At 39.8% G+C, this 16,110-nt stretch overlaps 1 protein-coding gene across 1 annotated transcript in view; it reads left to right on the top strand.

The window, feature by feature from the left end:
• The window catches only part of LOC143027217 (uncharacterized), a 70,709-nt gene that overhangs the window by 21,350 nt on the left and 33,249 nt on the right, over positions 1-16,110 (top strand). Inside the window, exons 5-9 of the mRNA XM_076188402.1 lie at positions 2,871-3,229; positions 3,314-3,449; positions 10,371-10,560; positions 11,471-11,538; positions 13,318-13,458. Of these exons, the coding sequence (XP_076044517.1) occupies positions 2,871-3,229; positions 3,314-3,449; positions 10,371-10,560; positions 11,471-11,538; positions 13,318-13,458 (894 nt within the window). The remainder of the gene's footprint in view (positions 1-2,870; positions 3,230-3,313; positions 3,450-10,370; positions 10,561-11,470; positions 11,539-13,317; positions 13,459-16,110) is intronic.

The raw sequence follows: 16,110 nt of genomic DNA, 5'->3' as shown, positions 1-16,110 counted from the left end.
AAGTGTATAGTAGTTTATGGTTTTAAAGAAAATCACAATGTAGCTAGATACTTGACCCCTTCCATACGGTGCCGCACACGTAGGCGTCATGGGGAGTGAGTGTATTCGCGAGGCTGCCATATCGGCGTCTTGATTATATTTATTGTAGTCGCCCCTCCATAATGACATTCTTTCTAATTCTTTTGTAATCGCATTTTCTATGGTTATCAAAATTCACGGGTGAAGAGAGAACGATCGATATAAGCGGTGACTATATTTTATGATGCGAGTATTATTACGACACGTCGTACGGCTGGCATTGGCTGCTGCCACCGAGATCTAAGTCCATGACGCCTACGTGTGCGGCACCGTATGGAAGGGGTTAAGAGAAAAAGAGGAGAAAGAAATAAAAGAAATTCTGAAAGAGATACAAGAGGATGGGCAAGAAGTGGAAAAGGAAATAGAAGTGCATAGAATAGTACTCTTAAAAAAAAAGAAGAAAAAAAAAAACAGACCAGTAAAGATTAAACTAAGGTCTCAAATGATAGTGGAAGAAGTACCAACAAAAACTGCAAAGTTGGCAAAAAGCGGAGAGTACAAATATATATGGATAAAACAGAAATGAGTGATGAGGAAAAAGAGAGGGAAAAGACACTAAAAAAAAAAAAAAAAAAAAGAGAGAGAAGAACAGACCGAAAAGATTTTTTTTTTTTTTTTTGAGTACTGGATTTGAGGCTGAGGAAATAGTATACATATACATATATATATATATATATTATATATATATTATATATATATATATATATATATATATATATATATATATATATATATATATTATATATATATATATATAAAGGAAATGAAACAAAACAGGAGGAAAAAGGAACAAGTAAAAAATAATGTATACTAACACGGCATAACTTTAGGACTAAATAAATTAAATGATTATCTGGCAGAAGAGAAACAGGATATAATGGGAAATGTGGAGATGAAATTAAAAGGCCCACTACCACCAAATACTGTGGGACAAGGTTTATATAACCATAGGATAAAAAATAGAGAGGAGAAACAGGATGGAGGAGTCATGTTTTTGACTAAGAAAGGCTTAAATGTGACAAAGATAACAGGGTAATGATAATGTGGAATTGATTATGATAAAAGTTGAAAACAGTGTCATGAAAAGTAGAGAATTTGTAGTGATATATGTGCCCCCAAAAACATATTCTTGGACAGAAAGTGACCATTCCAAAGTGTTGGAAGACACAAAGCATGCATTAAGTGAAATACTGAAAGAAGGTGGAAACTTATAGGCAATTCACTCAAAGAATCTCAGTCAATCCTGCATTTTTGGTTGGCAGCCCTGCTCACCCTTTGCTACAATGCAACTCATGAACTTTTTCATATCTAAATATTTCAATTTCCAATCTGAGTGTCACTCTTCTGACCATATATGTTGGTACAACTGTATTCAAAGACTCAAGAAGATAATGAATATGAGATGATGAAAGCCATAAACTAATCGAGATCGAAAAACCATGAGCAGTATGTACTGAAGTCATGTTCAATTTTGACTCATGAGATCAATTTGGGTTGAGGGAGGGAGGGAGCAAGATGCTGTGCTTCCTGCCACTCGTCCAGTATCAAAAGATAATCATATAAACCTTTCATTTTCTCTTTTATGTGTCACTTTATGGGATATGTGAAATCACAGTCATATTCATGACTTTTATATCACAGAAGACAGATTAAATTTTACAACCAGCCTCATAATGACTGGACACAGCAATAATAAGCAAAATGCTGTATAAACATTAAAATTATATTCCTTATCTTATACTTGCTATAATTACTTTTTTCTTTGCATTGTTGAGATGGAAAGCTTTGAAATAGGTGAACAAGGACTGCTTCATCCCTAGATGTACATGAAATTCATCTAATTTGTATAGTCACTGAGCTAAGTGAACAAATGTAAATATATTTTAAGAAAAGTTGGGGTTTCACCCAGCTCAGTGGGGGAAGGGTGAGCAGGAGACAAAGATGGCACCAACACTTTCAAAATTAACATACAAACAAAGATTGTCTAAACTGGAACTACCAACCTTGGAACAACGAAGAGAAAGAGGAGATCTACTGGCCATTTACAGAATCATGAAAGGCATGGAAGTCCTTGATAGAGAAGACTTATTAAGGTGGGATAAAAGAAAAACAAGAGGACATGAAAAGAAACTCAAAAAGGATAGTTATAGAAGAGATCTGAAAAAAAAGTTTTCCACAAATTTGGAACAAATTGGATGAAACAATAGTGTGTGCAAAAACCATGCAAGAATTTAAGAACAGACTAGATGTTGAGAGATACAAAGACGGGTCACTACGAGCTCCCCTTCCCATATAATACAACTAGGTAAATACACATACATACATCCATATACCAATGGCTTTTTCCCCTTTACAAGGGAGGTAGCCAAAAACAAAGACATAAAATCTCCCACCCATTTCATCCCCACATACTCCACTCCCATTCACCCCCCTCCCTCCCTCATTTCTATATACACATACTGTGTATATATTATCTGGGGCCTGATGGGGCTGCCACTTACATTCTAGACTGGGTCCAAAATCTTGTTCTATCAACAACTTCAACTGGATTTTCTCCATCTTTTCAGTGAGAAGAACTAACAACTGGTGACTGTTCCCTTCCTTGTACTACTGTAAGCTGATAATATAAAAACTGTCCCACACTAATACAACACAGATAACAATCCAAACTTTCTTCCCAAAGAAATATACAGGAAGCTGTGAGGACTATTGCCAGCCACTGTGGGGCTGCATGTTTCCAATTGGTAGAACTTAAGACAACTATTATAAATTACTATAAATTCTTTCCACAGATATGGTCACAGAGCCCATCATTTCTTCAGCAATTAACGTGATTACATCAAGTACTCCTCATGTTCACTACACATCAGCACCAACACAAATAGTTAATCAAGCTGATGTGCAGCAACAGCAACTTCCTCACCAAGTACCACACCAGCAGCACCACAATCAGCATGAGCAACAAGCACCTCTTAGTAGTAACCATACAGGGCAAGTGATTAACTATAGGGAAACCTCACATGCAAATACAAAAACTACACAAGCATCCAAACGGGGAGGCCACCGCAGGATGCCCAAGGTAAACGTGCGGGAAGTACAAACAAGTGTTGCGAGTATGAAAGTGGAAGTTTCTGAAGAAAGTAAACACCAGGTAAGTTATTCTGTAAAAGATAAATGTTGTATGAAGATATTATAACTTATTTCTTGCTTATATAAAGATAATATTTTTCACCAGCTTGCTTCAAATAATAATCGAGATATTGAAGCTTTATCAAGAAGCAAAGGAAAAGAGAAAATATGTCCAGAGGAAAACTGCAATTTCATGACACTTTATGTAAAGGATATGAACAGGCACATGCGCAAACACACAGGTATTACTTTCATTTCTTGTTTTAGAATAGGCAAAGCTGAGGTGGTCTGATTATATATCATGAGAATGGATGACAGTAGAATTCATGAATTTGGTACTTGGGAGTGAATGCAAGGGGTATAACAAGGAAACAGCAGATGGATGTGGTAAATGATAATAATAATTGTTACCTTGAGTTTCACTGACTAGAAACCTGCAGCCCCTAGATCTTTGTGAGGAAAAACTTTGGATGTTTGTGTTGCACTAATGTGGGACGGTTTCTAAGTCACCAGCTGAAAGTAGTAGGAGGAGGGAAGCAGTCACTCAGTGTTGCTTATCCTTATGTTAAAAGATGGAGAAAATACAGTTGAAGTTGATGGAGAACCTGGGCTCAGTTTGGAGACTAAGTATCATCCCCTCAGGGTTCCACCTTCAGATGGAGATGAGGGAATTGGAAAGGAACAGCAGAGAGATACTGTATTATCCATTTTGGAGGATTACCACTTGCAGGTACCCATCATAGGCCACTGGATGTGGTAAATGAAGCTATAAATGCATATGGTTAGGATGTTGAACAAGCTGAAATGCTTGTGGGTGACAGAGTAAGTTGAATGAGAATGTATAGGTTAAGATGATGATCCTTTTCATGAAAGGAGTGTACCAAGAATGAATTGACAATACAGTGAAAAGTTTGAATAAAATGAAAATGAGTTGAATGAGAATGTATAGGTTAAGATGATGATCCATTTCATGAAAGGAGTATACCAAGAATGAATTGACAATGCAGCGAAAAGTTTGAGTATGATGAAAATGAAATGGTTGAGAATTTTTCTCTTCCATGCCTAGCAACTTCACATTGTTGGAAATGACATATACAATACTCACCAAAAGATTAGTCACATATTCATTTCACAAAGAAGTATAGGCTAACTACGTGTTTAAGGTATTGTGATAAGTACTTCCTTCTTCTAGTACCTTATATTTAAGGTCTTCTTTTACATTTGTTAACATGTTTTAAATATTTTAGGAGACTGTCAGATCTTCCAAATCCAGGCTACAAGCCTTAGTGGAGATGAAGTGTTTGCACTTCAGATCCCTTTAAACAAAGAGTCTGCACAGCTATCTTGTAGCCAATATTTAATATTTTTAACAATGTGACGGAGAAAACCATTGTGCATAAAAATTAAGGTACTGCACTTCCCAAAGCCATGAAGTAAATAATCACAGCATCTCATAGTAATTCCTTTAGTTTATCATTTAATTTTGGGTAATATTATAGGGAAACAAATGGGCGTGGGATGGGTATGGCCTTGGCTGGCTATCTCCCTTATAAGGGGGGAAGAAGCCTTTTGGTATATAGATAGATACTATAAGGTCACATCTAGGGTATCTATACATTCCCATAATTACCAGTCACTGTAAACACTACCTCATCACACCAAAGGACCTGTTTTTATTTTGTTATCATTTCAGTATATCCCAAACACTGTGTTTCTTAGGAAAAACAATTCTCCTGACACTGGCAGTGAGGTAAATGTGGCTTCTTCAAATGCTTGCAACTGTGATAATCAGTATCCTGATGCAGTCATTTTTGCACTGTATACAATGACACTCCAACAAGAAGTCTAAGGTTCTTTCCTTAACTTCCCATACTGAAAGCTTTGGATCATTGTCAGCTTGCTTCTTGATAATATTTGAAGTCCTGGATGGAGATATATGTGTCTTATCAGGGTGAGATCTGGAAATGAGGAAGCAAGCTGTTCTATTGTCATGAAAGTACTTCACCCACCTTTACACAGAACAAGTCTACAGGCCAGTTACTTTACAAATTTACCTTATTTAACTGCCTTGCAAGGGACAGTAGCACCAAAACTATGAGCACAATTTCAGTATAACAACTCACTAATGATGGAAATAAGCAACTGAGTAGTTCATGCTGTGGTGTCACCAAGAATACTGATCATGCTTACAACAAAAAATACAGGTACACAACCCTTTATCCAAAGCCCTTGGGGTCAGCAGCATTTCAGATTTTTGGATTTTTTGGATTTTGGAACAAATATTAGTTGTCCCAATGAAGTTCGGACAGCATCCCACATATGAACATTTTTATTACAGCAGAAACATGTAAATACTCAAATAATTGGGATAAATAAAGACTTTGGTATTATTACAGCTTATTTATAGAGTGATGTACTGATAAATGAAATAGTGAAATAATAAAAAACATGAATAATGAAACAGTGGGGATAACTTAAGCCATAGATACCAAAGATTTAATCATACACAAAATTGTAATATTTCTGCAGGAAAACATAAAAATATCCACACCTAAGTGGAAAAAAGAAAGTTAGTGGCATTATATCTTAACTACATGTTACAGTAATAAACTGGTGCATACATATACCAAAAGCTTTTCCCCTTACAAGGGAGGTAGCCAAAAAGAAAAAGGCATAAAAATGATTCCCACCCATTCCATCCCCAATACACTCCACTCCCCTCCCAACTCTATCCTCCCTCTTATCTTGGCACCTCCTGGATGACGGGTCATCCCTGCATCTTGTCCATTGCCCTGGGTCAGAGGCAGTCACAAGATACAAAACATCCACAGCAAGGCTGCTTCATTAAATCAGTGACCCTCCTCTCCGTCCCCTCATGCAGAAAAGGAGAAGATGGGGAGAAATCCCTTTGGGCTGCGTCAAATTTTTCTCACACATACTACCTCACCCCCTATTCCCCCAATCATTCCACCTCATGCATCACAACATCATCCATATACAACCATTCTTCATTCACCCCTATCTTCTGTCCTCTCCTGTCCTTCCTCAACAGACATTCCCCTCTTCCCCAAAGCCCCTTTAACCCCATCCATCTATCTTATCCTAGGCCCCCTCATGTTCACTCCCTCCAGATCTGCCTTCCATACCTCTTTTACTAGTCTTTCTTCACTCATTCTTTACATATGTCCAAACCATCCCAATACTCTTTCATCCACCCTATCTCCCAACTCCCTTACCACCCCTATTCTCCTCCTCACCTCCTCATTTCTAGCTTTATCCAGCCTAGTAACCCCTATCATACTTCTCAGACACTTCATCTCAAACACATTCAAACTCCTCCCTTCCTCTCTTATGTTCCATGTTTCTGCCCCATACAGTGCTGTTGGCACAATCACTCCTTCATACAATCTCCTCTTAGCCTCCATTCCCAAATGTCTATTCCTCATTACACTTTTTAATCCACCAAGGCATTTACTCGCTTCTCTCAATCTACATTCTACCTCCACCTTCACTCCATCTTTTCCTGCCACATTCGCACCCAAGTATCTAAAACTATTCACTTCCTGCAGTTGCTCTCCCTTAATGCTCACTTCCAGTCTACTGCCACTTTCTCCCCTTGTACATCTCATCACCTTACTTTTACCCACATTTATCTTCAACTTTCTTCTTTCACACATTCTCCCAAACTCTGTCACCAACTTCCACAATCCCTCCTCTGATCCTGCTACAAGCGCAGTGTTGCCCACAAACAACAGCTGGCTCACCTCCCACTTTTCTCCATTTTCTTTAAACATCTCCAATCCCTGCCCCACCACCCTAGCATTTACCTCTCGCACCACCCCATCCATGTATACATTGAACAGCCAGGGCAACATAGCACATCCCTGACAAAGTCCCACCTTTACCTTGAACCACTCACTCTCTCCATTTCTAATCCTGGCACATGCTCTACTGCTCTCGCAAAACTCTTGACAGCTCCTAGAAGCTTTCCTCCTATCCTGTATATCTGCAAAACCTCCCAGTGCCTTCCTGTTTCCCCTGTCATAAGCCTTTTCCAGATCCATAAAAGCCCAAAAAACATCCTTACCTTTTCCTATAGCTTTTTCACATATCTGTCTTACCACAAAAATCTGATCTATGCAACCTCTACCTGTCCTAAACCCTCTCAGTTCATCGCCAATTACTCCCTCTGTTCCTCTCCTAATCCTCTCAATCAAGATCCTCCCATAAGCCTTCCCAACTACACTTAACAATCTAATCCCTCTGAAACTACTGCACTCACACTTGTTCCCTTTTCGCTTGTAAAGCAGAACTATACAGGCACTCCTCCAGTCCTCTGGCTCTCTACCCTCTCTCCAACAAACATTAAATAACCTCACCAGCCAGTCCACCATCACTGTACCTCCTTTTTTTAGACATTCTGCATGGCATCCATCCAGACCAGGTGCCTTACCTGCTCTCATCATCTTAACAACTGCCCTCACTTCATCCTTATTTCTCCTGCATTTTCCTCACTCATTACGATAATTTTCTTAGCACATCCCACTACAACTATCTTTCCCTCCCTAACCTCTTTCACATTTAGCAACTCCCTAAAATACTCTGCTCATCTTCCCCTTACTTTCTCTTTCATTATCATCTCTCCATCTGCACCTTTTACCTTTTCTTCTCTACTTGATTCACCTCCTCTTCTTCTCTTAATTTCTTTCCAAAATACCTTTTTCTTACTTTCAAAATTTTCTATCATACTCTTACCCCATTTCACATCTGCTCTCCTCTTTGCCTCCTTTACCTTGTGCTTTACTTATCTTTTTTTTGCACCTCTCATATGACTCCCTTGTCCTATTTTGTAACCAATCTGTGAAAGCTCGCTTCTCTTCTACAACCTTCTTTGTTTCCTCATCCCACCATTCACTACCCTTCCTTCTATTTCCTCCTGTCCTTCTTGTTCCATACACCATCTTTGCACACTTTGTGACTCCCTCCTTGAAGCATCCCCATTCCTCCTCCACTCCTAGCTCTACTGTTTCCTTCACTCCCTCCCACTCCTCTCTCAGCTTCTTGTACTCCTCCTCTTTTTCCTTTTCATTTAAGCAGTTCACTCTAAGCACCTCCCTATCTTTTGTCCTTTTCTTCTTTCTTCATCTATCTTCCACTCTCAACTTACCTTCCACCAAAAAATGGTCTGATATTCCCCCACTCTCTCCCCTTAGCACATGTACATCCTTAACTATTCCTATTATACTCCTGTCTACCACTACATAGTCCATTAATGCTCTACCACCCTTCCCTCCACCACCCTCTCCCATGTGTACTTATGCTTGACATTCTTCTGAAACACTGTATTTGCTATCATCAACTTTCTAGACACATCTCCACCATCAACTCTCCACTACAATTCTTTCCTGTAATTCCACATTTCCCAACCACTCCGTCAATTGGTTCATTTCCTACCCTAGCATTAAGGTCTCCCAATACTACTACATTGACGTTCCTCCCTAATCCCTCTATGCATTCATTTAAGGCTATCCAAAAAGCCTCCCTTTACAATCTTCTCTACCAGACCCATATGCACTTACAAAAACCCACATTTCCTTTCCCAGTTTCACCTTCATCCACATTATCCTTGAAGAAACCTCCTTCCACTCCACTACACATTTACCTATCTCTTCACTTACTAGTATAGCCACCCCTTCTCTCCCTTGCCCTCTCTTCACTCCTGAGAACCTCCCAACTACACTCCCAAACTCACACTCGCCCTTCCCTCTCAACTTAGTTTCACTCAAAGCCAACACATCCATCTTTCTTCTCTCAAACATACTACCTATCTCTTCCCTTTTACTCTCATCTGTACCACATCCATGCACATTAAAAGACCCAAACCTTAGGCTGCTGGTTGGAAAACTCCTAGACCCTCTTATGCCTTTACTTTTTTTAGGAGTGTCCCCTGTGGGGCTACAGGGAGAAGGATGCCTGGTCCCAATCCCCGTACCATTTTTGTCGCCTCCTACGATCCAAGTGGGAATACTTGGTTGCAGCATTCTTTCCCCCCCACCACAGTAGGGATAACTAATAGAAAAAATGAAAATAAAGTCGCTAACATTCATGTTCAAATGTCATCAGAATGCTTTTGACAGTAACAGGATTTTTGAGTGACATCTGTTATACAAAGCCTGTACAGAGATGATTATTCACACCTATGTGGGATAATGGAAGACTATAAATGTTGTTACAGTTTATGGAAACTTATATGCTACAGTAATAAATGGGTAAATGATGTAACAGAATAAATTAAAATAAAGTTGATAACATTAGCACATTCACAAAAGTAAGTACATATTTGCAATTAAGTTACAAGAGCAATGGGCTGTGATTTGAGTACACATACATATAACTGCAACACTTCACCACATTGCATCACATGCACACTGCGGTGCAAAAGGCGTTTGGCAGTAAATGGCAGCATACCTGCCAAGCATAGTCACATTATCCAAGTGTCGGTGTTGGGTCAGGTCTACCATGGTGCCTTAGAATTTGAATAGAATTTGTTCTAGAAGGCTATTCAAATGCCAAGACAAAAACTGAAATTCCAGGAAAATAACAAAAAATAATATAAAAATCACAGATGCTTTCAATACTGCTTCAATAATGAAACTGAGTGCTCAAAGAATGTGGGTAGAGGAACAATGTAAAGATGAACATACCCAAGAAACATCCTGAGCATTTGAGAATTATTCAGATTTCAATTTTTTTTTTTTTTTTTTGTAATTTGGGGCAAAAATTTCTTAATTTTTGTTGTTGTTAGAATTTCAAGTTTGAATTTTGGGGCATTTGAATTCTGGGCACACCACTGAATTTTCACGCCAAATGAAACTTGTTATGACGCATACCACCCTCTACAAAAACCATTCAGATTTTGGGACTTTTCAGTTTTCAGAATTTTGGGTAATGGGTTGTGTACTTGTATTATGACTTATGGTGCAAATCTTCATGAATATGCTTTAATTTTTAAAACAGATATTTAGCACCATGATTATATTTGTGACTAATCTTTTGGCGTATACTATAAGTTGAAAAGATAATTGTTGTGTAATATGTGAAGATGTGATTTTCAAAACTAAACCTCAATGTTACATCTAATTTATTTTTCTCTTCATGACTAGGAGAAAAGCCATTTGTATGTGCAGAGTGTGGAAAAGCTTTTTCTCGCACTGATAAGCTGACACTACACCGGCGCATTCACACCAATGTTAAGCCTTACTGGTGTACAGTACCAGGCTGCAGTTATCGTACAGTAGACTCTGGAAGCTTGAAGAAGCATTCCAGAGTTCACACTGATGAACGACCCTATTGGTATGTAGAATTATATATATCTATATATAGTATATATATTATTTCAGTTTTTGTGTTGGTTAATCAGCCTATTACCCCTGAGACACATGTCCTTCAGGTAACTGGCAATGACCTCCATATATACCAAAAAGCTTCTTCCCCCTTACAACGGAAGTGGTTAGCCAAGGCATGCTAGAAAAGATAAGTTGAAGAGTAAGAGACAGGATTCCATGAGTGTTTCTTCTTTTTTGTATACTACTGTCAAGTACAATAAGGTAAATACAATATTAGGACCTAGTAGATCTGAAGGAGATTAAACTGACCCAGGGCAGTGGACAAGATACAGGAATGACCAGTCATTCCTGAGGAGCTAAGATGAAAGGGAGGAAAGGGTGGTGGATAGAAGTGGAATGGGTGGGAGTGAGTATATGCCTTTGACTTTGGCTACCTCCCTGGTAAGGGGGAAAAAGCTCTTGGTATATAGATAGATAGGTTTGGTACCCAATAATGAAACTCATCCTTTTCCAAATTTTGACGCAGCCCGAAAGGATTTCTCCCCGTCTTCTCCTTTTATGCATGGGGGGATGGAGAGAGGGGGGTCGCCGATTTAATGAAGCGGCCTTGCTGTGGATGTGCTGTGTCTTGCGACACTGCTTCTGACCCAGGGCAGTGGACAAGGTGCAGGGATGACCCGTCATCCAGGAGGTGCTAAGATAAGAGGGAGGGTGGAGGGGTGTGGAGTGTATTCAGGGATGGAATGGGTGGGAATGATTTTATGCCTTTTCCTTTTTGGCTACCTCCCTTGTAAGGGGGAAAAAGCCTTGGTACATGTATGTATGTATCCTTTTCCAAAGAAAAAAATTCCAATGCTTTTTAAATAATTTGGCTCATATTGATTCAGTAACCTGTATAGCTTCTGTATTGTTTGCAGGTGTCAGATGTGTCCTTACAAAGCCAGAGATGGATCTCAGCTTACTGTTCATCTTCGAACTCATACTGGTAACTAAAATGCCTGGTTTAATTTCTTATGATTTTGTGGAGTAGTTGTCTATATTTGTCATGAAGGGAGTGCTAAAGAAAAGTAATATTGTCATGATAAAGAAAATATATGAAAGTTAAATGATAAAATAGGAAGGGGAGTGTATGGTGGAAGAGTAGGAGAGATTTAAAAAGTGTACTTACATACATATACTAAGGGCTTTTTCCCACTTACAAGGGAGGTAGCCAAAATCAAAAGGTGTAAATCCACTCCTACCCATTTCATTCCCATATACCCCACTCCCATTCACCATCCCTTCCTCCATGTTTTCTTAGCTCCTCCTGGATGACTGGTCATCCCTGCATCTTGCCCACTGCCGTGGGTCAGAAGCAGTGCAGCAAGACAAGCACATTCATAGCAAGACCACTTTATTTAATCAGTGACCCACCTCTCCATCCCCTTATGCTGAAAAAGAGAAGATGAAGAGGAATCCCTTTGGGCTGTGTCAGAATATCGTTCACTCATACTCACTAACTCCCCCATCCCCCACCCACTCCCTCCCTAGAGTGTACCTAGTTGTAGGAAATGAGGTTGAAGCTGTGGGCCCCATCTCATTGCCACCACTCATCAAACATTGCCCTAGATTTAGTTATGGTGTTGCCTTGGATTATACTTTCATTCAACATGTTTCATAAGTGTACACTTCTATGTGAAAAAATATATTTTCTAATATTAAACAAGTTTGCTTTTTCATTTTTTTTTCTACTATGGCCTCATGTTGATCTTTCATCCCATACCAATAGGTCCTCTCTGTCCACTTTTTGTTCATCTTTCTCTGGTCTTGATATCATTATTATGTTGCCACTCTTAGCTCTTTGAATGTGGGAATTTTTTTTTTTTTCTTTCTTTCTTTCTTTCAATCTTTCCTCCTATGTCATGCCATTTAGATTTGGAATAATTTTGGATATTGCCCTTTGTATTTTCTCTATTTTTCCTGTATCTTTCTCCAGTTGTGGTGATTACACCACTACTGCATATTCCAGTCTACAAGAAATCAGTCTTTCTCTGATCTTTTTTATCATGTCTTCTCCGATGCAGTGAAATGACACTCTTATATTTTCCAGCAAATTATGGATGATGCTGTGGTGCATGGAAGGGAGTAGGTGAGGGATGGGGGGCATAGGGAATGGTCATGTGTGAATGATATTTTGGCACAGCCTGAAGGAATTTTTCCCTGTCTTCTCTTTTTCTGCATGAGGAGATGGAGAGGGAGGGTTGCTGATTAAGTGAAGTGGCTTTGCTGTGGATGTGCTGTGTCTTGCTGCATTGCTTCTGACCCAGAACAACAGGCAAAATGCAGAGATGACCCGTCATCCATAAGGAGCCAAGAAAAAAGGGAGGGAGGGCAAGAGGGGTGGCAAACGGGAGTGGAGCAGGCAGAGATGAAATGGGCAGGAGTGGAATTGTGCCTTGTGACTTTGGCTACTTCCTTTGTAAGGGGGTAAAACTTTTCGTATATGTATGAATAAGTCTCTCCTGATATTTTCTTTGCATGACTTTGGTGGTAGATCATCCCTGATTGAAATTCCCAAGTCCATTTCCTCCTTTGCCTTCGTTGCAAAGGAGTTAATTAGACATGAACCTCAGTACAGTATCAATCTCTTTTATAGTCATGTTTGTAAACTTGCACACATATATATCTTTTTCATAGATATGTATATTTTTTTATGATAATTTATTCCTTTGCATGTTGTAACATGAATTTTGTGATGGTTTACTTAATTAGGTATTTGTTTCAGGGGATACTCCCTTCCACTGTATGGAAGAGGGATGTTCAGCAGCTTTCAAAACCAGCTCAGATCTTCATCGTCATGCCCGTCTCCACACAGGGCTGAAACCCTTCAAATGCGCCATCTGTGATTATGCCTGTGCTATAAAATGTAAGAATAGCTCATATTGGTTGTGATTGTTGAATATACAGTAGCCGCGAAAAGTTTGGGCGCAAAATTATAGGTGCCCCAACTTTCCCCTAAACTCAAAACATGTGAAAAATACAACTTTCCACCCAAACTTTTCGCTATTTTTCAATGCTAGCGTTTGTACCCGTATTTAGCCGAGACAATACACACTATTTGGCAACTCTGTTTAGGTGCACTCGATGTCACATGGAGTCAGTTTCTAAACATCTCTCACGGAGAGTAGTCTTTTTTTTGCGGTGGTCTCTGTTTTTGTGCCTTGATATCTCCGTAATGGGAAGTGGTAAAGAGCTGGAAAGAGACACAGTTGTTACAATCATAACCCTCTATAAGGAGGGTTATAAGTGTAAAGATATTGCTACTCGTGTGGGAATTGGAGTGCGTCAAGTGCAAAAGTGGACCAAGAAATTTCGAGACGAAGGAAGTGACATCATTCGTACTCCAAAACATTGCTCTGGTCGGCCAAGGAAGATATCAAATCGTACTTCTACGGTTCTAACTGCCTCCTACGGTTATTAGGAGGCAGTTAGAACCGTAGAAGTACGATTTGATATCTTCCTTGGCCGACCAGAGCGATGCTTTGGAGTACGAATGATGTCACTTCCTTCGTCTCGAAATTTCTTGGTCCACTTTTGCACTTGATGCACTCCAATTCCCACACGAGTAGCAATATCTTTACACTTATAACCCTCCTTATAGAGGGTTATGATTGTAACAACTGTCTCTCTTTCCAGCTCTTTACCACTTCCCATTACGGAGATGTCAAGGCACAAAACAGAGACCACCACAAAAAAAAGACTACTCTCCGTGAGAGATGTTTAGAAAGTGACTCCATGTGACATTGAGTGCGCCTAAACAGAGTTGCCAAATAGTGTGTATTGTCTCGGCTAAATACGGGTACAAACGCTAGCATTGAAAAATAGCGAAAAGTTTGGGTGGAAAGTTGTATTTTTCGCATGTTTTGAGTTTAGGGGAAAGTTGGGGTGCCTATAATTTTGCGCCCAAACTTTTCACTGCCACTGTACAGTACTGTCATGCACATTTCTCCATTGAAATTAGGGTCCAGTATGTTGAATTACACCTCAGATATTTGGTGTCATGCTTTGTCCCCTGTGGTGGAGGGAAAGAATACTGCCACCAAGTCTTCCCATTTGAGTCATAAGAGGCGACAAAAACAGGACAGGGATTAGGACTAGGCATCCTTCTCCCTGTAGCCCCAAAGGGGACATTCCTAAAACAAGTAAAGGCATAAGAGGGTCTAGGAGTTTTCCAACCAGTACCCTATGGTTTGGATCTTTTAATGTGTGTGAATTTGATATAGATGAGAGTAAAAGGGAAGAGATAGGCAGTATGGATGTGTTGGCATTGAAACTAAGTTGAGAGGGAGGGGTGAGTGTGAGTTTGGGAGTGTAGTTGGGAGGTTCTCAGGAGTGAAAAGGGGATGAGGGAGAGAAGGGGTAGCTATACTAGTAAGTGAAGAGATAGGTAAGTGTGTAGTGGAGTGGAAGGAGGTTTCTTCAAGGTTAATGTGGATGAAGGTGAAACTGGGAAGGGAGATGTGGGTTTTTGTAAGTGCATATGGGCCTGGTAGTGAGAAGAGTGTAGAGGAAAGGGAGGCTTTTTGGATGGATTTAAATGAGTGCATAGAGGGAATAGGGAGAAATGTCAATGTAGATCTCTTGTGAGACCTTAATGCTAGGGTAGGAAATGAACCAATAGACAGAGTGGTTGGGAAGTGTGGAGTTCCAGGTAAGAATTGTAGTGGAGGGTGGTAGATAGAGCATTAATGGACTATATAGTGGTAACCAGGAATAGAGTAGGAAGAGTTAAGGATGTACATGTTCTAAGGGGAGAGAGTGAGGGAATATCAGATCATTTTTTGGTGGAAGGTAAGTTGAGAGTGGAGGATAGATGGAGAAAGAAGAAAAAGACAAAAGGTAGGGAAGTGCTTAGAGTGAACTGCTTAAATGAGAAAGAAAAGGAGAAAGAGTATAAGAAGCTGAGAGAGGAGTGGGAGGGAGTGAAGGATAGAGTAGAACAAGGAGTGAAGGAGGAATGGGGATGGTTCAAGGAGGGAGTCACAAGGTGTGCAAAGATGGTGTGTGGAACAAGGAGGATGGGAGGAAATAGGAGGAAGGGTAGTGAGTGGTGGGATGAGGAAGCAAAGAAGGTTGTAGAAGAGAAGAAGCAAGCTTTCACAGATTGGTTACAAAATAGGATGAGGGAATCATATGAGAGGTACAAAGAAAAGAGAAGAGAAGTACATACATACATATACCAAGGCTTTTTCCCCCTTTCAAGGGAGGTAGCCAAAAAGGGAAAGGCACAAAAACACCCCCACCCATTTCATCCCCAAATACACTCCACACCCCTCCCACCCTCCCTCTTATCTGAGCACCTCCTGGATGACGGGTCATCCCTGCACCTTGAGAAGAGACATAAAGCATAAAATAAAGGAGGCAAAGAAGAGAACAGATGCAAAATGGGGGAAGAGTATGACAGAAAATTTTGAAAGTAATAAATAGATGTTTTGGAAAGAAATGAAGAGAGGAAGAGGTGAATCAAGTACATACATACATATACCAAAGAATTTTTCCCCCTACACGGGGGGTAGCC

Source organism: Oratosquilla oratoria, chromosome 7 (genome assembly GCF_046742065.1).
Source record: "Oratosquilla oratoria isolate Oo_2021 chromosome 7, ASM4674206v1, whole genome shotgun sequence".
NCBI classification, from domain to species: Eukaryota; Metazoa; Arthropoda; class Malacostraca; order Stomatopoda; family Squillidae; genus Oratosquilla; species Oratosquilla oratoria.
The sequence above is the reverse complement of the archived record's forward strand: the minus strand, read 5'-3'. Positions and strand labels throughout refer to the sequence as shown.